Source organism: Nomascus leucogenys, chromosome 16, assembly GCF_006542625.1.
Source record: "Nomascus leucogenys isolate Asia chromosome 16, Asia_NLE_v1, whole genome shotgun sequence".
NCBI classification, from domain to species: Eukaryota; Metazoa; Chordata; class Mammalia; order Primates; family Hylobatidae; genus Nomascus; species Nomascus leucogenys.
In genome coordinates, this window is record NC_044396.1 from 55,245,620 (window position 1) to 55,268,152 (window position 22,533).

The 22,533-nt window shown below is 44.4% G+C and overlaps 1 protein-coding gene and 1 long non-coding RNA gene across 3 annotated transcripts in view; one reads left to right on the forward strand and one right to left on the reverse strand.

The window, feature by feature from the left end:
• Nucleotides 1-929: 929 nt before the first annotated feature.
• On the reverse strand, nucleotides 930-9,350 carry LOC105740239. The gene is made up of 2 exons (XR_001116262.2): nucleotides 9,233-9,350; nucleotides 930-1,352 (listed from the first exon to the last, which is right to left on the reverse strand). It is a non-coding gene; the product is annotated as an uncharacterized LOC105740239 (long non-coding RNA).
• BAALC (BAALC binder of MAP3K1 and KLF4) overlaps nucleotides 8,359-22,533 on the forward strand; it is an 84,740-nt gene continuing 70,565 nt past the window's right edge. The window contains exon 1 of one of the 2 annotated variants that reach the window (XM_003256083.4): nucleotides 8,359-9,032. In XM_003256083.4, coding sequence (XP_003256131.1) covers nucleotides 8,873-9,032 — 160 coding nt within the window. In that variant the 5' untranslated portion in view covers nucleotides 8,359-8,872. The remainder of the gene's footprint in view (nucleotides 9,033-22,533) is intronic. The other variant, XM_003256084.4, reaches the window with a different exon arrangement.

Here is a 22,533-nt window from a genome sequence, read left to right on the forward strand (position 1 = left end):
GGGCTTATTCAGTAGGGTGCTTTTTAAATATCTTTTTTAAAATCCTAAAATTCTGTTCTTTTTTGAGATGCTTTGATAAGAGTAAAACAACCTGCTTTCTGGCCTCTGTGATAGCAGCAGTTCTCTGAGATTCATTAAGTTGCTTGCTGGTAGCTGAGAACTTGAAATGCACATCAGTTAATTCAACCTTATGAAAGAATGTATCAGGAGACAAAATCAACAATGCAGATAATTCAAACATTCTACCAGCCCACACATCATTTTTCCTAACTTATTTCTCCTCAGAGCTGCCAGGCTAAAACTCTGTGCAGCATAGATAATAAACAAATTCAAATCATCATTCTTATATTCATGGCCTGTTCCTGGATTTGGTCATATGACTGTTTATGAGGGAGTTCTCAACTGTGGAGGGAGTATTTTTGTTACCCTATTTTCAGTAACTGTTCTATTTTTCTCAATTCTGAATAGGATTACTCACAGCATAGATGCTTCTTGGAATTGGAAAATTTTTCTCAAGGCCTTTAATCATTTCTGATTTTCCTCCCGTGAACTGTAGGATAGCACATGTGGCTTTCCTGCAATGGGATCGTCCTTCAAGAGGACCTCACAGGCTCTCCACCCGGACTGTGACGTAAGCAGCTGCAGCAGCCTTGGATGTTTCTGGATAGCCAGCCCCATGAGAACAGCTTTAAAATAGGAGACTGGCATTGTGATCAAGTGTGGACTTCGCTGTCATATAGATCTGGATTTAAATCCTGGCTTCAGTGTTTATGGATGATGCTGGACAAGTCATTTAACCTCCTTAAGTCTCAGAGTTCTCATTATGGAAATGGAGCTCTTAACAGTACCTACCCCCCAGTGTGGTTGTGAGGGTTGAGATCATCTATGTTCAAAGTGCTTATTATAAGGAGACTGGGACATGTAAGTGTTACATAAATGTTAGCTTTTATTAGTCACTGGAGTGGAGGAGAGAGGACTGCTGCCTCCCTGTCAATGTCCCCATCCTGGGAAGCCTGCCTGTGTGCACCAAGGCCCATCTGACCCACTGTATCAGAAAGCATGCCCTTCTAGGGAGCGACACCTCCCACCAAGCCCCCCAGTCAGTGTCCACGCTTTCCTCTCGGTTCAAAATGCAGCTGCGTCTGTGCAGAAACCAGGTGTTGCCTGTGGGTTCTGCCTCGCTGGCCAGAGGTGGAAGGAAGAAAGAGGTAGAAGGAAGGAGGAAAGGAGAGGGGCCTTCATACTTCCAGAGCCCCACGAGGGGTTACCTTCGCTTGCCCCCACTCTTTTTGTCTTGCTCTGAGGATGCCAGGACTTTAAGGACATTTGTCAGCGAGCATGTAAGTTCACCCCTGCAAGGTCAAAGGCAGGACAGAAAGAAGACCCAAATGTCCCAGTTAGTCAAGGAAAAACAATCACAAGAATAAAACATTTTTAAAGATTAAAATAATAGCTGCCATCTGTTGAGCAGTTGCTATGTGTTAGGACTTGTGTGAAACATGTTCACACAGTGTCTCTGCTTCCTCACAATACTGTGAAGTAGGTATTATGCTTAATTGAACATAGGTTCATTTAAGAAAACAAATGTAAATATCATTCTAATCCTTGATTTAATCACCTCAGATTCAGGCAGAAGCAGATCGGCTCACGCTAATGGGCAGTGTACCAGGAGCTTCGTGCACAGGGACAACTTTCACCTTCAAAATGCCCTGCGGGCTGCCTCAGCTTCTTTTCCACCAGCCCCTGGGCTCCCAGCTCTCTCAGGAGGCAGTGTTTTGCTGGGTAATTACAGTGAAAGATCGGATTGTCCTGCTCATGTTACCCCCTTCTCCCTGTTTACTATAATCAGGAAGTCATGTTTTTCATTTAGGATAAGGCAATTACTCTTCTGTTGACTGAAGTCCAGCAAAAAGCAAACTGAATCTCATTTCCACATTAACGTAATGCGGGCAGGATGGAGAGGCAGCCTGATTTCCTGGTGTCTCAGCCTCTCTCTTCTATGTCTGTATCTCCTCTGATGGAAGCATCAGTCATAATAGCAGCAACCAAGATGGCACTGAGAGGGTAAAGTATTGTAGTTCCTTTCCCTCATCCTGGGAAATGATGAATAAAAGTCACCATCTGCTCCCCTGAGCCTTGCTGTGGTGTGACCTAACTTTACACGCAAGTACAACGAACGACCTGCCCCATCCTAAGAAGCAGTAGAATAATATGAAAAGGACTTTTTTTCTGCTCTGCCTGGGTAGACAAGCAACTCTTTGCAAAGGGAAAGGAATAAGATGTATCACGTCTCTTTAATGATTGAAGATCCAGGTTAACTGTGGTAGAATTAAACAAAGAGCAAACAAATGTTCTGAATGTGTTTTCTTTTCTCTCAGAGAAAGAATCTCAGTCATCTGGACTGCTTTGTGCTATATGAAAATCTCTGAGAACCTTCAAGAGCCCAAGAAACAGTTCTCCTTCAAGCTGTATGCCATGGCCAGCGGTTAAAGAGAACATTCTGCTCCACTCCTCCAGCTCTGCCTTAGAAACCCAAGCCCTGCACTCCTAGGCTCCTGGCATTGTACACCAGCACCAGCAATTTTTTGCCAAAAGCATCAGCCAAAATCTATTCTATTTCAGTTCCTCTCTTTTCATCGGATTGTATTTTTACAGGTGATTGCTGATTCTCACACTGCTCTTCAGATTCATGTACAGCTGTGGTCTGAATGTGTGTGTTTTCTCAAAATTCAAGTTTAAAACTTAATCCTCAATGTGATAGTATCAACAGCTGTGGCCTTTTGGAAAGTGAAGGTGGAGCCCTTGTGAGTGGGATTAGAGCTCTTATAAGAGAGATTGAAGAGAGCTACCTAGCCCTTCCATCTCTTCTGCCTTGTGAGGACACAGTGTTCATCCCTTTTGTCTTCCCACCATTTGAAGATACAGAAAGAAGGTGCCATCTTGGAAGCAAAGAGCAGCCCTCACCAGACACCAAGTCTGCTGGCACCTTGATCCTGGACTGCCCAGCCTCCAGGACTGTGAGAAATGAATTTCTGTTGTTTATAAATTACCTAGTCTAAGGTATGCTGTTATAGTAGCAGGAATGGACTAAGACACACATTGTCAAAAGTCTTCATAAGTTAAAGGTGAAGGTACAATCAGAACTGGTGCATGGACTTGGAACCATAGGTCTTAGTAAACATTGTAAAAATGCACTATTCAAATCTATAGAAAATGCTCTCTCTCCAAGTTCAGAAAGAAGCTACAATCTGCTTTTCCTTTTTTTCTGAAGGGAAGTAAAATTCCATGTTTATGGACTAAGAGATCTACACCCCAGTCTTTCTCTTTCTGACATTTATAGTAACCTTTGGCAAATTACTCAAGCTTTCTTTGTTCTAGTGAAAAGAAAGTGCACAGGACAGTATTACTAAGTGGCCTGAGCAACATTAGAAGTTGATAATGATGATTCCAAAGGCCTTTAAGAAGGTGTAATGCTACGTGGATGTTTTTATTGAAACCTTCCCTGGGTTTTCAGAATTCTCTTTGGAATTAGTCCTGTGGGAATATGCCTTTTGGGATCTATTCTCACTTCTTATTCAGTCCCCCTTTTCTTGTATTAAAATCTACAATTTGAAGCTATTCTGTCATTTAAAAATTAGGTCCATGACCTCATCATCACCGGGTTTTCCTCTCCAGGCCACTTCCAGTAGAATGTTGGTCATATTCCCATATGAGAGAACAAATCAGTTATTCATTACATCTGATCAATGAGCTAGTACTACACCATAAGGAAGTGTAGTAAAACCAGAAACTGGGAAACACCAGAAAAAATTTGCTTTGTCCTGTGTTTTAATTTGGGGTATGATAAAGTGCCACAGGACATTAATCCAGGGACTGAGATAGACTCTTAAGTTTGGCAATCAGTGAAAGAACTTGCTGAATCTCTCTAGAATTCACCTAAAGGAGCCAGCCTCTCTTCTCATGAGAACAATTTATTTTAGGGTTAGTGGTGAAGTAATTCTACAGTGTTTAATTCCACATATAAACTTCATTTTCTATATAAATGTTTTGTTGTAACATATTCAATTACTTTCTTTTGTTGTTTTTCTGCAACATTCCCTTTTTCACATTTTCTAACCTCTTAAACCAAATAAAAAACTCACTTATCTTCTTGCCGTTGTAATATTTGCTTTCCTTTCTTGTTTACATTCTGTGGTGATGTTTACCCGATCTGTCCACATCACCTGGATTCCAGGTGTACCATTCATTCCCTGGGGAAAGCAGTCGTTCTTCAAGGCAACAGATGCAAGAATGAGCTCATGTCAAATGATATTTTCTTATTTTTTTCTCCAGATGTGGGGAACGAAATTGGATCTTGTGCTTTTGGGTGCTAACTTTGAGCCCTCTTCCTTTACATCTAAATGACAATTTGTGGATCAATGAGGATGTGTCAACTAGCCAAGATCGAGGACCTGGAGGGATGCTCTGTGGAAACTGCTTTAAAATCCTTCAGAGGGAGGGCACAGAGCTCTGGTTCCGGTATGTTCACTGAATCTGGAGCAGTGGGGAAACTTGCTGAGATTTGGCATTCAAGACCAAAGAGAGTTACCTAGGATCTGTACCCCGTTGGCCGGAATTATTGCTACTGTTGCTCCTCAATTATGCTACCTTTTCACTTGGAAAAAGATGGAAACTTGTAAGGCAGTGAATCTATCTTTACTCCTTTTCAGATGGCTGATTCTAAAGGCAGGTTTAGGTTCCTGCTGACCCTTCTGTTCCATCCTGATTGTCCGCCTTACTGAAGGTCTCTTTTCTACAGCTCACAATAGTCGGGTAGAGCCCAGTGATGCCAAGCCACAGAAATGAGACCTTGGAGGGAGAAGCACTACAGGCCTTTGCTCCAGTTTCCATAGAAATGAGCCAGAGGTGGTACCAGTCACAGGGGTTCTTAAAGCCAAAGAGAATTTATTTTGAGAATCCCATCACATAGCAAATACCACTCTGTAGTAGTTTTTACAGGTGTAATTTATTTCATTGCTCTGGATAGCTTTGGCTTAGGCTTTCCAATGCCCTGTTGCAGCCTTTGTCCTTAGGAGAATTCTTCTTTTGTTGCTTTCAAACTTGATGGAAAAAGATAACCAATTCATGCCAGTCAAGCTACAGATTCTGAACAGAGGGTTTAAGATAATGTATTACATTTTACATATTTACATTTAATTTATGACATTTATTCCTGAAGGTTTAGGAGAAAATTCAATCCCAACTAAAGAGCTGTAATTAAAAGAGCACAGAGCCAGCAGCCAGAGGCCCCAAGCTCTGGCTGAAACTTCAGCTCTGCCAGAGATAACATTTCCTGTGTGACCTTGGGCAATTTTACAACTTTCTGAGCTATGATTTCCTAGTTGGTAAAATAAAAGGACTGGATTGGCTGCTCTTTAACTTTTTCTGGCTTCTGAATTTCTCTGAATCAATGGTGTTATGTAATGCCAAGAAAGAGATTCCATGAAAAAATGTAACTGCTCTGTCAATGAGGATTACTTAGAAATGGGTGTAAAAAAATTTACTTGCAGGAAGGTTGTTAGCAGTAACATCACAAGGGAAGGAAAAAGAAAGGAAAGAAAAGAAAAAAACCTACCTATTTACCAGACTTCTGCAGTGTGCTAAGCAAATTCACAAACATTATCTCATGTGAAAAGACATAATAATTTCAGGGATTTCCCTCTTAAGGAAGAGAGATGACATTGTTGCTTGTTGCCCCAAAAGTGCTGTGATAGCAACATTCATGGAGTGTTTCTATGTGCCAGGCACTCTTTGAGGCCCTTTACACATACTGACACAATTCATTATTCCAATTTACAGATGATGCAGTTGAGGCATAAAGAGGTTAAGTAGCTTGCCCAAGACCATCCACTTAAGTAACAGAGCCAAACTTTAAACTCAGAAAGTCAGGCTCTTGAAATTGCACTTTTAACTGTATCCCCACCTTGTCTCTTGCTATTCATTCATTAAGCAAATATTTGATGAGCACTGACTCTATGAAGGCATTAAGTTAATCCCTTTTGAAGATTCCAAGCATGTCACCATATCTTTGTCTTTAAGAAGCTTAAACTATACACAATAGATGATCAAAAATGTGTGTGAAATGAGTGACCACACTCAACCTTAGCCAGGCAGTACTTGATAACCATCTCCTGTATTCTGGAAATGTTCATAATTCCATTCAAGTAAGTAGACAGGGCCTGGCAAGAGGGGTCCCTGCTCTGGGCCCCTGCTCCAGAGGTCCCACTATGGTTCTCCAGCCCTGGTCCTCTCTATGGCCAAGGAATCCAGGGACCACAGAATGCATGTACCTGGAGCCTGAGTCTCAGCCCCTTCTAACCTCCCTGTTGGGTAGTTGAGACCTTGCAACTCTCTTCTCCAAACCCCCTGAGCCTACTTCCAGGGCTTGTACTGGAAGCAAACCCCATGAGGGCAGACCACATCTCCCAGGCACATGCTCCTCAGCCAGAGGGATGGCCAAGGTCAGCTATTTGTGGGAGGGGAGTCTGGACAGACCTTAGACCCATGGGCCCATAAGGACCTGTGTGTAGCAGGACTGAACTGAGGATAGAAAGAGGAGTGGGTGGGTCAGTTCCACCCACAATCCCACTGCCATGTTCAGTGCAGAACTCCAAAGATTGAGAGAACTCTACATTAGAACCTGGCCTTTTAAGTTGTTATGAAGATAACTTGTCAAGGTAAGAGGACAGCTCATGTTTCAATTAAACTTGCTCACTTGGTTTATACCTTTTACAATGTAGACATATGGGCATGTGGGTTTCTATTTGGCCCCAGCATACCCCTCCACTTCATCTCATGTTTACTCTGTTTCCTGTGCTCACCAAGCTCCAGCTCTTTCAGTTTCTTTCGTTTTCTAGAACTCCCCCAGGACTGTCTAACTCAGATACTCTTTCTGGCCTGTCTGCTCTTTGGGTGGTGACATCACAAAGTGGCTGGTTATGAAAGGAGAACTGTGCTGTAGAACTGAGGAAAGCACAGGCTCTGCTAGAGATGTTAAGTATTCTCTCTCCCTGAAAGCTGGTTCTTCTGAAATCGGAATATTCAGGGGGGAAGGAAAAGGGGCACAGAGCATCTGAATTCCAAAGGACTAGGGAAGCCACCACTTCCCAGATAACTGCACTCCCTCTACCTTACACCTAAAGCAAGGTTGAAGAGGCCTGTCAGGGCCATCTCAAAAGGAGAAGCAAAGCCTGCAGAGAAGGCCAGCCTGAGTCCTGGGGTGGGAACGGGTGCTGGGCTCAGCATGAGGAGGAGGAGACCCTGGCCACAGTTCCATGAATCTTTGCTCCCTTCCGCATTATGGATTCTGGTTAGTGCCTGCCAGAGGGATGTCTGACGGCTCTACCCTCAACTGGATCATCTTTAGCCCAAATTGCAATAGTTTAAGTGAATCAAATTACCGTAAAACGATACTTTATTATTCATTCACTGGACATTTACTGAGGGCCTACTATGTGCCAGGCCCTCTGAACTTGCCCTACCTATTGGATGCTACGTGCTAAATGTTATACACAATGTACTCTAGTACATTCTATAAATTATATAGGATATAATGAGTACTATATTCTCTATGCTTTACATGTTGTATTAAACATCACACCCTATAGTCTACATACAATGGATAATACACAAAATATATATGTATTATGTCTACTAGAACAGTCTTTTGTCACAATAGGAATTTAGTAAATATACATTAATTGAATGAATGAATGAATGAACGAATATGATACTTAATACCATATTCTAGCAGAGCTTGGTCATTGAAGAGTTATTCTTCCAAACCCTTCCCTTTCCTACCCCACTCTTGAAGGCTAAGAAGATTTTCATCTTTCACCACCTGTTCTGGATTCTTGGAACAGGTAAATTCATTGGCCTACCCAAGTCTGAGCTCTAGGTCTGAACCCGCATGGACCTGAGGGTGCACTGGGAAAAGAAAGGCTGACAACTGGATCCCGGGAATGTCAAAGCCACCCTGGGCTTGGAGGGACCGGCCATGCCTCCAAGCCCCGCCCAGAGAGGGGGTTCAGGATGCTGCGTGGTTCAGGTGATCTATTGCTTTCTTGAGTTTAAAGTTCAGAGGATCATGAAGTCCCACAGCTGGAAGGGGTGTTAGTGACACTGCCTAGCCCAACTCTCTTAAAAATCATAGCCCTACTCCTGCCTACCCAAATCAGATACAACAGGCATAGGCTCTGACTCTTCCTTAAGTCTTAGTGGCAATACTCTCTGGCCAGTTTTGCGGGGTTGCCCCTAGTTCCATTGCTTTTGTAATAGGTGGCCAGAAAGCTTGGGGTCCCGTGATAAGTGTTGCAGTTCTTTCCAGGATGGATGAAAAGAAGGAAGGATGGATGGATGAATGAATGAGTGGGTGAGCGGATGGATGGATAGATGGATGGATGGATGGATGGATAGATGGGCCAGAAACTGGGAACGGTAATCCCGGCCAGACGGGTCCGAGCCCCTCGGGAGCCCCAGCCCTCCTCCCGCTGCGGGGCCGCTGCTCCTGCTCCCGGGCCGGCAGGGGGCCCTGAGGGAGGGGGCGGGCGAGCTGGGGCCCTGGGGCGGCCAGGGCGCGGGGAGGGAGGACGGGGCGGTGGGGACTGGAGGGGAGGGAGGGCCTTGGAGGCGGAGAGGAGGGACGGGCGGGGAGAGGGCCCTGCCGAGGGGCGGCGGGCACCGCGGGAGCTCCGCGCGGCTGCAGCGCAGGCGGGAGCGGGGACGCTATGTCGCCGCCGCCGCCTCCTTGCGGGCCGGGGCTGCGCCTCCGGGGCTGAGCCGCCGCCAGAACCGACAGCAGAGCAGCCGCCGGGCGCTCCAGCGGCGCAGGAGGATGGGCTGCGGCGGGAGCCGGGCGGATGCCATCGAGCCCCGCTACTACGAGAGCTGGACCCGGGAGACAGAATCCACCTGGCTCACCTACACCGACTCAGACGCGCCGCCCAGCGCCGCCGCCCCGGACAGCGGCCCCGAAGCGGGCGGCCTGCACTCGGGTAAGTGGCCCGGCGCCTGCAGACCCTCGCCCGCTCGCCCGCTACCCCGGGCGCCTTGGCCGTGGCACTGAGAGAGGAGCCGGTTCTCTGAGGAATTGATGGCGCGGCGGGGGTGGCTGGGAGGAAGCAGAGGCAGGACCTGCCCGCTGATCGGTGGACAGACGCAAGCCCAGGGAGCGGGGTCGACCAGAGCCCCTTACCGAAGGCTACGCCGATCCCCCAGCTTCGGGCAGCCCAGTGTTGTTTGGCCTTGTCCAAAGCTTGCTCGTTGGTCGGCAGACCGGTGGGTGGGAGAACAGCCCACCTCCTCCGCACACATATCCCTCAGCGACCCACCCCCTGATCCGCCTGGGGCCGCCTCCGCCCCGCTTTGGCCCATCTGCCATCCCCTGGCCACCTGCGTACCCAGCCGGGTGACTTCTCATCCATTGGCCACCTGGTGCCCCTCTCTCCCTGGATTTATACACAAGGCGCCTGCCTGGGATTGCCTGGGTGGAGTCTTGTCGCTTCCCCTTTCTCCCTCTAGAAAATGAGCCCACTCGCGGGCTTCAAAGACCAGAATCCCAGTTTAGGTCAAAATAAATGCACGCCCGCCCCATTGCTAGTTCTGCACTTTAGGTTACTTTGGGAGCAGTTGTTCCATAGCAAAGGATTTCTCTCCCTACCCTATGGTGTCCGAATGCTTTGTAGGAGGCAGGGCATACACGTGGATTTTGCCCATAAATTAAATACTCTTGCCTAGGTCATTCCTCATCCAGCAGAAATCTGATAAAAGGAGATGCAAAGAATTGTCTGGTCAGGTCATAAGTCAGGAATTTTTTTTTTTTTTTTTTTTTTTTTTTTTTTTTTTTTTTTTTTTTTTTTTAGCAGAACAAGTAATTATAGTGCAGAGATGCAAACTGTTGCCACAGACTGATCTTTAATCATAAACATACTGGTGACATTAAAAGGAAAAAATCTCACTACTTATTACATGGATGTTGTCCAAAGCTAGGTCAATATTTGGATAAAAATGTTTTAAGTGTTTCCTCACCCACTGATGTTATTGGCATTTTTGAATAATGAAATCTAAAATGGAAAATAGGGTTAATTTGAAGCATAATGTATATCATATGGAGAAGGAAGGAAATGTGAATTACTTTTACGAGGTTAAGAATCTTAAATCCATGCCTACTAAATAAGAGCTGTCACTTTAATCAAGAATAGGTTTCTCCATTTTTAAGGACCAAAGCTGGCTCCTTTTCCACATTAACTTTGTGAGTTGGTTTTATTTTAAAATTGAGGACTGTCTGTGAAAGCTGTACAATACGTTACACTGTATTGGTCTCTAGTTTTTCTGACTCACAGTGGCAATCATAATGGTTATTTTGTATTGCCAATGCTTTTAGCAAGTTACCAAATGGTGTGTTGGCTGAATTCAGTGTCAGCATGAGGATAAATATGAGCCTTCTAGAGGGACCTAGTGAATGTTAGATGTGACAGAGTTTTCCAAGGAGGTGTGGTACTTCTCAGCAGAGAGTCAAAGGCCAGAGATGTACTCCAAAGAAATAAGGTGAAAAGATCTAGCATAAAAAAATAATAATAATAAAAAACAACCAAAACCCCGTAAGTACAGCTTTCAGAAATGGTTGCCGTGGTGACTGGGAGTATATGGTGTGTGTGTGTGTGTGTGTGTGTGTGTGTGTATGCATAAGTATGGGTATGAAATAGTTATTATGGGATGGCTCTATATGTACATACATGTTCCTCACAACTTTCCTGACACTCCTTGATTTATTACTCTGCCATACTAATTCATATCCCATCCATAATGAGATCTGGTCCCTGCAACAGGTGGGGCCTGGGACAGACACACTCATTCATGGTACCCTGCCAAACATGGGCCAGCCCTGCCAGACAGGTGGTCCTGAAGGCCTGCATCCTCCAGAGGAGAAGCTCCACTTGAGCCCCAGGACAGCACCCTGAAATTGGCAAGACACTTGTATGGGCAGGGTCATTTTAATTTCCTAGGAATTTCTGTTAGCCTCAGGGGAGAGGGATATTTCTGAAGACCAAGATTAAATCAAGGCCTTCCTTGGGGGTGTACTGGCATTCCCTAAGGCCTTTGGGAATGGCTTGACTTCTGTGGGTTTTTCAGACTGGGAGCTGGTCATCTTTAGTCAGAATGGGTCATCTGTGAAAGCTACAGATCTCCTGGGTTTCAGCCACCCTGGGAGATTGGCCAGGATTCTGTATTCCTTTCATCTTCTCTGCCCCCTCACTCCCACCTCACCCACCCCCTGCCAGTGCTTTACTGGTGATTTTACCCCCAAGCTGCTGGGGGACACCTAATAGCCCCCAGTGGCTGCGTTGTGATAGGAGGCCAGAATGCCACTTTTTCCTGTTTACAGAAGTTGTTTTCTGAAGGGAGAGGCGGGTAGGAGTAAATGAAAGAGCTAGATTCAGGAGAGTCCAGACTGTGAAATCAACAAAAATGGCTTCCCTACTAGAATTCTAGAGCTGGAGAAGGTCTCTGGAAATCAGCCATGTGAGGCAAATGAGACTCTCAGGGGAATCATCCCCATCTGAACACTCCTTCAACCACTCACAGACTTTACCCTCAGTTCCCAAGAATCCCTTCTTTCTGGGACCTTAGTGATTCTCCTTTGGTGTCAAACTGAAGCCACCTTTTCTCCTGGCTACTTCAGGACTTTTGAAGGCTAGGGGAGAAGCTAATTCATCTCTGAATCTTCTGTGCTGAACACATCTGGGACTTTGTAAAAGTTTTCAGAATGAATGGATGCTCTGTCTGAACCTGTCCTCCATCCTGTCAGCTCTTCCTAGAGCCCCTTCTGCCTCTTCTTTGCAGTCCTTCCTACTGAGGTTTTCCCACTTGAATCAATTTAGCCTAAATTCTCCCAATGGCCTTTCTGATCAAAGAACTTCTCTTTAAAAAGTTCTCCCCAACTTTACCCTACTCCATTCAAACACCCGGCCCAACCCAAAGATTCCATTTCTTCTGTAGCCTCCCTGAACCCACAACCTCAACTCCACAAACACATCTGTCCAAGAAAAGTCCCATTTAATCATATCTGCTTTTAAATCTCACTTGTGTTTCTCTTAGCCCAATCCAGATTGAGGGTGTGTCACATGACAGGTGTTCAGCAAATATTTGTTGAATGAATTCTGAATTTCACTTCAGGGAGGGGGCATGTTTTCTCCAGTTCCACAAAGAAGAGGGTTTCTTGCATCTTCTTCTTACTCAAAAAAGGATCCTGAGCCTGTGGTTCCTGTTTTTGGAGATCATCTCCACTACTCAGTGGGACTGAATTAATTTTTTAGATTTGACTGTTATGTAAGCTAGAATTTAAGACCCAGCTGAAGCCATGGTATGTGATATCCATTACTTTCCTGTGTCACCGAAGTCGGTCCCTCTGTTACAGAAAGGAATTAAATTGGTCTGACATAATTTAATCCTCATAAAATCAGTCTGCTGGATTGATTTTTAATTCTGTTGCCTGGTGGGGGTCTCCAAGGAGAAAGGAAGTCTTTGAGGTTGCCATGACCCAACCTAGCTCAGTCATTCCATTCATTAATAATTTCCTAGCTTCATCTCAGTGTAATCACAAGCCCCATAAATTGCATCCTTAAGCACACTTTTTTTTTCCAATTTCTCCAGAGAAAACATTTCAAAACTTTCTAAAGAACTTCTACTTTACATTTTTAAATTGCTAAATAATTGTCTTAGTATAATAGAGGTTTGCAGAATTACAGACAGCAAAATGATTTACCTAAATAAACTGAAAGGTAGTCAAATAAAATGGACAGTATTTAATATCACCATTACCCATCATTTATTAATGACTTACCGGGGCCTGGTGCTTTATTGGGCACTTTGAATTTTCTCATTGAATCCTCACTTCAGGAATGAGGCAGGAACTATAACCACCCTCCTTTTACAAGTGAGGAAATGAGGCTGGAAGTCTGCAAGTAACTTTTCCCAGTTCCAGCCTGGAATCTAGCTCTATCCATTTCCAAAGCCTCTACTCCTAAATACTGCCTTCCTGATTAATAGGGGATATGCTATGAAATTCTTGATTTTACAGTTCACGAAACTCAAAGTCAAGTCTGATCTCTTGATATTCTACTCTGATCTCAGACAGCACAATTGTCTTCTGCATCATCTCTAAGGATAGAATATCTTTTCCCTAAGGAAGGAGGCTTTCCCATACCTTTATGGAGCAGTTCTCTTGTGAGACTCTTCCTGCTTCCTTGTAATTTCTACCCGGTGAACTCCAGACTCGTGTGATCAAGTCTTGCACAGACAACTCTTCCAATATTTGAAGATGGCTGTCACATCTCTTACCATTGGTCTTCCAGGCCAAATACATGCAGTTCCTTCAATCACTTCTCACACCTCATGTAGGCCTGACCACATTCTCTAAATACACTACTCGGTTTGTCAAAGTCCCTCTTGATACAAGGGACCTATGGCTAACTCCAAGCTACTGATGTCAGCTGAACAGCATAGGGCAATACAAGGTGTGCCATGACATGCTCATTGAACAAACCTCTCTTGGTGCATGTAAAATCAGGTTAGGATTTGTTTGTTTTCCTGCTGTTGTTGTTGCCATATTACCTTGATGACTCACATTAAGCTTATGATTTGTTAAAATCCTTAGATCTTTCTTTATAATCAAATTTAAGTTTTACAGCATCAAGGACATTGTATTTTCTCTGCTATGTACCCAGCACCTGGTACAGAGACTAGAACATAGGTGGTGCTCAATAAATGTTTGTTGAATGAATGAATTTCTTTCCTTATGAATCCTGAATTGGTATAATTGACTTCAGTAACCCAAATAAGGAAATTTTGCATTTATTTCTGTTAAATTTCATCTTATTGGTTTCAGTTTAACGTTTACATTTGCTGACCTTGATTCATTTTGATAGAGCTATGAAAACAATATTCTAGGTCTTTGTTTCTCTGTGTTGATAGAATAAGATAAAAGACATGTCTTTTTTTGCTCTTTTGTTCACTGAATAGACATTTGGCACAAAGATGACCTGAAGAAGTTACTATTATAGGGAAGACAAACATAAAAGTGGACACTGTTCAGGTCAGCATGGTCCATGGTCCATACTAGAAGGGCATGGAGAAAAGCATTAGAGGCATTCAGGAACGAAGCAGTTTTTTCTGCCTGTGGAGGGGTCAGTGTGTATACAGACCCCTGCAGGAGCCCAGCAGAGAAAGGGGGACTGTCCCAGCCAACCCTTCCACCCCGGAGAGGAACAGGAGGGCAGTCCAGCTGGCCTGACTCCATCCCCGAGAGTGAGAGCACCTGTGGAGAAGACAGCCAGGGCTTCCTGGTGGATAAACCCCCTCCACCCACACCCCAGCTGCCTTGACTTACCTGTTACCACTTGTGGTTCTATCTTTGAATAACTAGTGATTAAAGTCTGCTTCCCTCAAGGATGACTGTTAGGTTTGGTAAGGCAAGGGTTCTGTTGGGTTAGATAAGGGGTCATTTCACACACAGTCCTATCCCTGTACCTAACGCTGTTCTGGCTACATTAGGACCCTGAGTAATTTCTCATAAATTAATAAATCTAAAACTTCTGTTTGTCAATTTCTTCTTGTAGACCCCAGAGATGATGTTCTCTTTCCTCATCAGTTCTCTCTGCTCAACTTTTTGTTGTCTGTCTGATGGGCTGCATAGTAAGAAAACATCCCCACCTTCCTTACACCCCTTTTGCCAAACACAAGCCTCTTTGTTATAAGTTGTTTCTTAAAATCACTGCAAGAGACAAGTGGTAAAAAACCTAGGCAGTTTGTAAAGGTTTAGGAAGCCTCATGTTCCCATGGCCCTTGTCTCCTGGGCAGAGTATCATGTTGTGCCATTGGCTCTCCAGACACTTTGAGAGTCTAGTGATGGTACCTGTCACACTGCATTGCCAGGGCTTGGTCATTCCTCTGTCTCTCTAGTTAGACTGTGAGCTCTTCCAGGTTGGGGACCACATGATTGACATTTGCATGCCTGTCATCTTTCACACATTTGTTGAATGACTGTGAAAATGAATATATGAATGAATGATCTAGCTGTGCAAATGAAGCTTAGTCTGTCATTCTTATAACCTCTTTCCTGAGTCTCATCTTACATGCTTTTGTCTTAGATATCAGTCCATTGAACCTTGTCTTCATTGGACATTAGATAAAGCAATTCCAACCCTAACCAAAGATAAATTTAAGGTGACTCCACTGCAGGGTGTAGTAGTATCCTAAGTGCATTCCAGAATTTCCTCCAGAATATGTAGAAAGAATGAATAAGACCTACTATTTGATAGCACAATAGGATGGCAATAGTCAATAATAGCTTAACTGTATATTTTAAAATAATTTAAAGAGTATAATTGGATTGTTTGTAACTCAAAGGATAAGTGCAGATTTTTTTTCTGCAAAAAACGTTGCAGATTTTTTTTTTTTTCTTCGATTAATAGGCCCTGGTGGGAAGAACCTAGTCTTCTTTGAGTCAGAAAGGGATCTTTTCCTGGCTCATCCTGCACTCAGCAATCCCTCAGGTTTGGACTCCTGGAGGTCCCACCTTCACCCTGGAATCCATGCACCTGTGATCCACAGCATCTTCCTGCTGATAAGGCCATTCTGCCCTTGTGAAGTTGGGTGTCTAAACCTGTTCTTGGACAATGGTGCTGGGCCATTCATCCCAGGAGCCCTCCCATGTCAGGCCTACAGCCTCGAGACACTCTCAGCAGACCTTTGGCCTCTGCTGCAAAATACTAGCACTATGAAGACTCCTTCAGAGACTCTGGCCAGTCTATATGCCACATTTACTCTCCTCTGCAGAGCAGACTCGAGGAGTTTACCCTGAGCCCAATCGTGATATAGCTCCTGCTAGCTTGGCTACCAGGAATGCTTGCTTCCTCACATGCCTGACTCCCATTCTGTCTCATGCCCAACCACAGCCATCTCTCTTGAGAATGTTGTTCTTTTAGAATGTTATGTGCTGATTTGTGTCTCCCCCAATTCACATGTTGAAGCCCTAACCCCCCCTCTACCCCGGTACCTCAGAATGTGACCGTATTTGGAAAGAGAATCTTTAAAGAGGTAATCAAGTTGAAATGAGTTCATTAGGGTGGGCCCTAATCCAGAATGACTGGTGTCCTTATGAAAAGGGGAAATTTGGAGACAGAGACAGACACACAGGGAGAACTCCATGTGGAGATGAAGGCAGAGACTGGTGATGCTGCCACCAGCCAAGGAGCACCAAAGTCCACTGAAAACCACTGGAAGCTCAGAGAGAGGCAGGGGACGGATTCTCCCTTAGGGCCTTCAGAAGGAACCAACCCTGCTTTTTCATTTTTAATTTTTTAATTTTTCATTTTTTAAATTTTTTTCATTTTTAATTTTTTTCATTTTTAATTTCTGTGGGTACATAGTAGGTGTATGTATGTATGGAGCACATGAGATGTTTTGATACAGGCATGCAATATGAAATAAGCACATCATGGAGAATGGGGTATCTATTACCGCAAGCATTTATCTTTTGAGTTGCAAACAATCCAGTTATACTTTGTTATTTTAAAATGTACGATTAAGTTATTATTGACTATAGTCACCTTATTGTGCTATCAAATAGTAGGTCTCATTCATTCTTTCTGCCTTTTTTTGTTTGTTTTTTGTAACCGGCCTGCTGATATCTTGGTCCTGGACTTCTGGCCCCTAGAACTGGGAAACAGCAGGTTTCCGTTGCTTAAGCCATGCGGTTTGTGGCACTTTGTTATGGCAGCCCTGCAAACTAATGCAAGTGTGTTTATGAGCACTAACACTATGAACATTTGCAAATAATAAGAGAGACGGATTTCCACTGTTACTTCCTCACACTTTTTTCTGAGATTGGACCTATTTTCTGGCTGTTTAGACTCAAATAGCATTTATTTGAATCTACTATTTGCATTTACTACATGTGAGAATTTTTCTTTTTGACATTAGTTTATATCACCCTCCGAAACAACCTCATAAACCATTGTTCTCATCACTTGCCAGATGAGGAGCTGGGATTCAGTGAGATGAAGAGCTGGGATTCAGTGAGATGAAGCTCTGTCGCCCAGGCTGGAGTGCAGTGGCTCAATCTTAGCTCACTGCAACCTCTGCCTCCCGGGTTCAAGCGATTCTCCTCCCTCAGCCTCCCAAGTAGCTGGGACTTCAGGTGCCTGCCACCATGCCCGGCTATTTTTTTCTATTTTTAGTAGAGACGGGGTTTCACTGTGTTAGCCAGGATGGTCTTGATCTCCTGACTTCGTGATCTGCCTGCTTCGGCCTCCCAAAGTGCTGCGATTACAGGCGTGAGCCACCTCGCCCGGCCTAGGCATTTGATTTTAACAACAGGCATTTATCAGCTGTGTGACCCTGAGCAAGTTTCTTAGCCTCCCCGGGTTTCAGTTTCCACATTGTAGGATGGGACTTACTGAAGAATTAATGCATTCACAAGTACAAAAGGCTTAGTGTTTCAGTGTTGTGCATTCTAGCAGCCAGGATCCCCTCACGTCCTCAAGCTTGCACCAGGCTTGTCATGCCAATCTCAAACCTTGGATCACCCTTCCCCTCTGTTCCTTACACTCTTGTTTTGGAGCTGCCCAGCATTTCTGGAAAAAGTCATGAATGTTGTGATTGCCCCTATGAAGAATTCATGCTCTAGAACAATGATCTCACCGCCTCTCAGCAATTGTATTCATTCCTCATTAATATGCAGTGACAGACCCCATATAATAGCCCCCGGTGCTATCCTATACTTTTCCTCTGAATATCAAAAAAAAAATCACAGACTTGCTGTGAATTCTCCCATTTTTCCTTCCAGTGACCCAGCATACATCCTTCTTGCCATCTGAGCATTTCTAAACATCTTTAGCCATCCTTTCCTCCTAGTCTGTCCGTTTGAATTCTAAGTGCACTGACAAGGTTGCTCCTTGTTGTAACCATATACAGGAACCTCACAGCGGCTCCATTTGGATGAAGGTCTACTCTGCATCTCCATGGGCCCTCCCCAAGCCCAAGCCACATCCGTCTTCCACTTGAACATCTGCCATAGCCTGCTTCCATTCATACCCTTGACAATTCATTCTTCATGTCATAGGCAGAACGATCTTTTAAAAACGTATGTCAGGTCCTGTCACTCTCTTGTTTAATGCCTTCTGATAGCTTCCTGTTCTACTATGTGTAGAATAAAATCCCAGTCCCTTCCTTGGCCTCCAGGGGCCTACATGACAAGGTCCCTGCTGCTTTTCCAGCATGATTTCATTGTTTACTCTGCTCTGTTTTTCTCTCAGCGTGTTCCGGCCATGCTTGATTCCCCTCTGTTCTCTGAATACACGGAGCCCCTTCCTGTCACAGGCCTTCACACTTGCTGCACCGTGCTTCCTCCCCCCACCCGCCCCCTCTGTGTGGTTAACTCCTCTTCACCCTTTGGTTCTCAGTTCAGATGTCACCTCCTCAGAGAGACCAGCCTTCCCCAGTGGCCATCTGGTCATTTCCTTCCTAACACCACCGCCTGTCATTGTCTTGTTCATTTACTGTTTATTTCTTGACTCTTTCACTCCAAGAGGTCAAGGATCTGACGGACTCACCCACTGTTACAGTGCCCAGCACAGAGTAGGCACTCGGTGGATCTTCACTGAATGAAGGGAACCCTCCTCACCTTTTGTACCAGTTAGGGATTGCATCTGGCCGCCTGAACAGAAACCAACTCCAGGAATGGGATTTAGCCCATGGAAGGTCTGCACAGAGGTCTGGAGGTCGGCGGCCACACCCAGTCACGGACACTATCAAGGAGCTGGGCTCCTTTGGGTTTACTGCTCTGCCATCCTTAGTGTGTGGATTTCATCCTCATGGCTGCGAGATGCTGCACCATCTTATTTCAAATGGGAAGAAGGAGAAGGGCAGAAAGGGGCATTCTGCCTGATCTGCTCCTTATCTGTAAAATGACAGTTTTCCTAGAACCCAGTAAACTTTGCTTGGGTCTTATTGGTCAGAAGTGTATGACGTAGGTGTTCTGGGCTGCGAGGGTGTCTAGGAACTCAAGACTTTTAGCTTTTTACCCTATATTGACCAGGCACTGGATGTGGGCTTCCCCAGCAAGGGGATGTGATGTTGTGTGAGGTCATTTCCTTCCACACAGGGAACTTTCAAGCTACCCTAAAAGTATCAGGGTCCTCTTGGCAAAGGAAAAATGGGGAGAACAGATACTGGGCAGGCTGCCAGCAGAGTGGTCACTTCTTTCATCCTAAAGCTGTGGTCAGAGAGGAGAGAAGATTTGCTGGAACAAGAGAGAAGGGGGAAAGGAATTAGGTAAGTGAGGAGGGAGAGAAGTTCTGCCAGAAACCAAGCTGACATGATTGCTAGTATTACAATTTTGCCATAACAACAATAATAATATTGTTTTTAATATTTTCATGTTTCAAGTAATTTCATAAGGTGAACATTTTCTGGAAAAACTACATGTGCTAATATTGAAATAATTTTAAAAATAATGCTGCAATACCTTAAACTTTAATCTTTTGGAATGGTCTTTTAACTTCAGACTGTGCTGTGTACATGAAATGCATGGTGGACATTCCCTTGTCTTCTGCCTTATTTTCCTACAAGGTTAATGCCACAGAGACTGATGTGCCAGCTAATATTCCATGGCACCAATTTCCAGTTAGTGGGAACATTTGTGGAAGTCTGCTGTGCAGGGTCACAATGCTGCTCACGCTGGGAGCTTCTGTTGGAGAAGCAGCTCACAGCCAACTGGCAAATTTAAAGAGCTGACAGTGTTTTCTGTGGAAGTTCAAAAAACCCAACCTGCTGCTGTCTCTAGGGCTTGTGGACTTTAGGGCATGAAGAAACTGGAAAGGCTCGCAGAAAATAGCAGGGCAGTTTGGGAAACCGGTCGCCATAACAACAGGGCATGGCAGCAGTTACAATGGAAGCAGAGATTGCCTGTGCACCCTTCCTAAGAGGAATGATTCAGGCTTAAGCACCTCAATAAACAACTGGTGTGTTGGAAACCGAGGCCTCATTAAACGATTACCTCCAAGAATCACTTTTCAAGGGCAGTCTTCATAGCAGTCAGGCTCACACTTTCTTGCTGGGGTGATAAGTGACGATGTACAAGCACAAACGAACACAGCTACGACCTCATGGTGTGGCTTCCATTAATTGGGTGCTCAGCATGTGCCGGGCTTTGCAGATTTATTACCTAACTCTGTTATTTCCATTTTACAGAAGTGGGTAGTCAGAGCGGTGGGATGGCTTGTCTAAGTGTACACGGGCTGTGAGCAGCGGGGTGGGGTTTGGAACTCAGGTCTGTCTCATTCTGAGCTCTGTGGTCTTTCCTGTACACCAGTCCCTTCATGGATTGCTAGCTTCTGTCCTCACCGCCTTTCACCTAGATATCTGCAACAACTTTTGGACTAGTCTTTCCACCCCCAGTCACTCCCACTCCAATCCCCTTCACATTGTTGCCAGGTGAATACTCCCCAAGTACAGCTGGGATCATTATTGTGTTATTCTTCTACTCAAAGCCTTTCATGATTTCCAACTATCTACTGAATGCACATGTCTTAGTGTGGAATTCAAGGCTTTCTCTCCAGCCTCTCCATACAGACTTTGGGGTGATGGGTGGGGCAATGGGATCAGGTGCCTCAAAGGGCATCCCACCTGATCCCACAGCCCCACCTGTCACCCCAAAGGCCTGCTGCTCCTGCCCTTCTGCTTCAGTTATGTGTTCCCTGATAGCACACACCATTTAGGGCACTTACTCCCATTTGAGTTTTCTTATTTATGATTGTGACTTATCTCTGCTATTATACTGTATACTCTTAAAGACAGAGCCGAGAAACAGACTCTGAGATAAACCCTTACTGGAGAGAGCTCTACTAACACCACCTGTGACGTGGGCCTCTTACCTATCTCAAGCTATATATATACATATATATATATACACACACACACATATACACATATATACATATATATACACATATATACATATATATATACACACACATATATATCTATATATGGAGAATGGTATAATAAACCTCCATGTACCCATCATCAGCTTCAACAGTTATCAACATATTGCAAACTTTGTTTCATCTCTGCCTCCATTCCACTTCACCAATTAAATATTTTTGAAGCAAATTCCACAAGTCATGTAACTTCATCCAGGAATACTTCAGTATGAATCTCTAATAAACTGGGACTCTTTAAAAAAGATATTAGATTGGACCATATCTATTAGATTGGGCCAAAAAGATATTAGATCGGACCATTTTGTTATTTTTGTAGGTTGAAATAGTGTAATATTAGCAATTTCATATACTTCAAACTAATATATAACCACAATACCATCATCACACCTAAAAATTAATGAAAATTTCTTAATTCTCTAATGTAATAATAGTTCAGTCAGCATCCCAGTTTCTCTAACAGGGTGAGGGGCACAGTCCAGGGCAGAGGGAGGAGTGGAATGGCTGTTGTAATAGGGGCTTCAGCTGATGCCCTGGGGAGCTCTGGAGCTGGGATGGCCATTCAGCAATTGAGAAGACCGGGCCTTTTTACCCTGTATCAGCCAGGTGTTGGATGCAGGCTTCCCCCAGCAAGGAGATGTAACCTTGGGTAAGGTCATTTCCTTCCACAGGAGCAGTGCCTGGAGAGGCACTCAGCTGTGATCCTTTAGCGGCTAACTCTCCCAGCAGCTGGAGAATCTGGTGCTGCAGTCCCACAGGAAGACCTGGCGGGGTGGGGGCTGTAATCACCTTACTCATCTTTCTGCTTCCCTAGTGGCTGCATATCAGATTCACCTGGGGAATCTCAAACAAAGGTCCCACCCCTGGCACTTCTGATTTGGTAGTGGGGGTGAGGCTAGAAAACCTGCAGTGTCTCCATGTACTCTAGGTCAGGGGAGAGTGAAATTTCGTGGATCTGGGGTGGACCTGCGATTCTGCGTGTTTGACAGGCTTCCAAGTGATGCTGATGCTGCTGGTACAGAGGTCCGAGATCAGAGGTTGGCAAACTTTTTCTGTCAAGGGACGGAGGGTAAATATTTTAGGTTTTGTGGGCCACATGATTTCTTTTGCAACTACTTAACTTCTCTGTTTTTAATGCCAAAACAGCTATAGACAATACATAAATGAATGAGTGTGTCTGTGTTCCAATGCCCACTGCTGTCCTAGGTGATTTTGAAGCACAGCCAGATTTAAGAGCCACTGTCTTTAATCCCCAGTCAGTGTGGAAGAGAGAAAAAAAGCATAGGATTTGCAGTTACTAGTCCTAGCCCTCAAAAACATCTCTAAATAGCTCAGCACATGCTGAATACTCAAATAATGTTTCTAGAATAATGAACAGACAATGAATTAATGGAATTAAGTTCATTTCTCACCTTGAAGGCAGTTTTTAAAGTATCTCGGACAACATTTGTTCATCAAAGTATTAGAGATTTTATTATGCAAATCATGCTCTTGA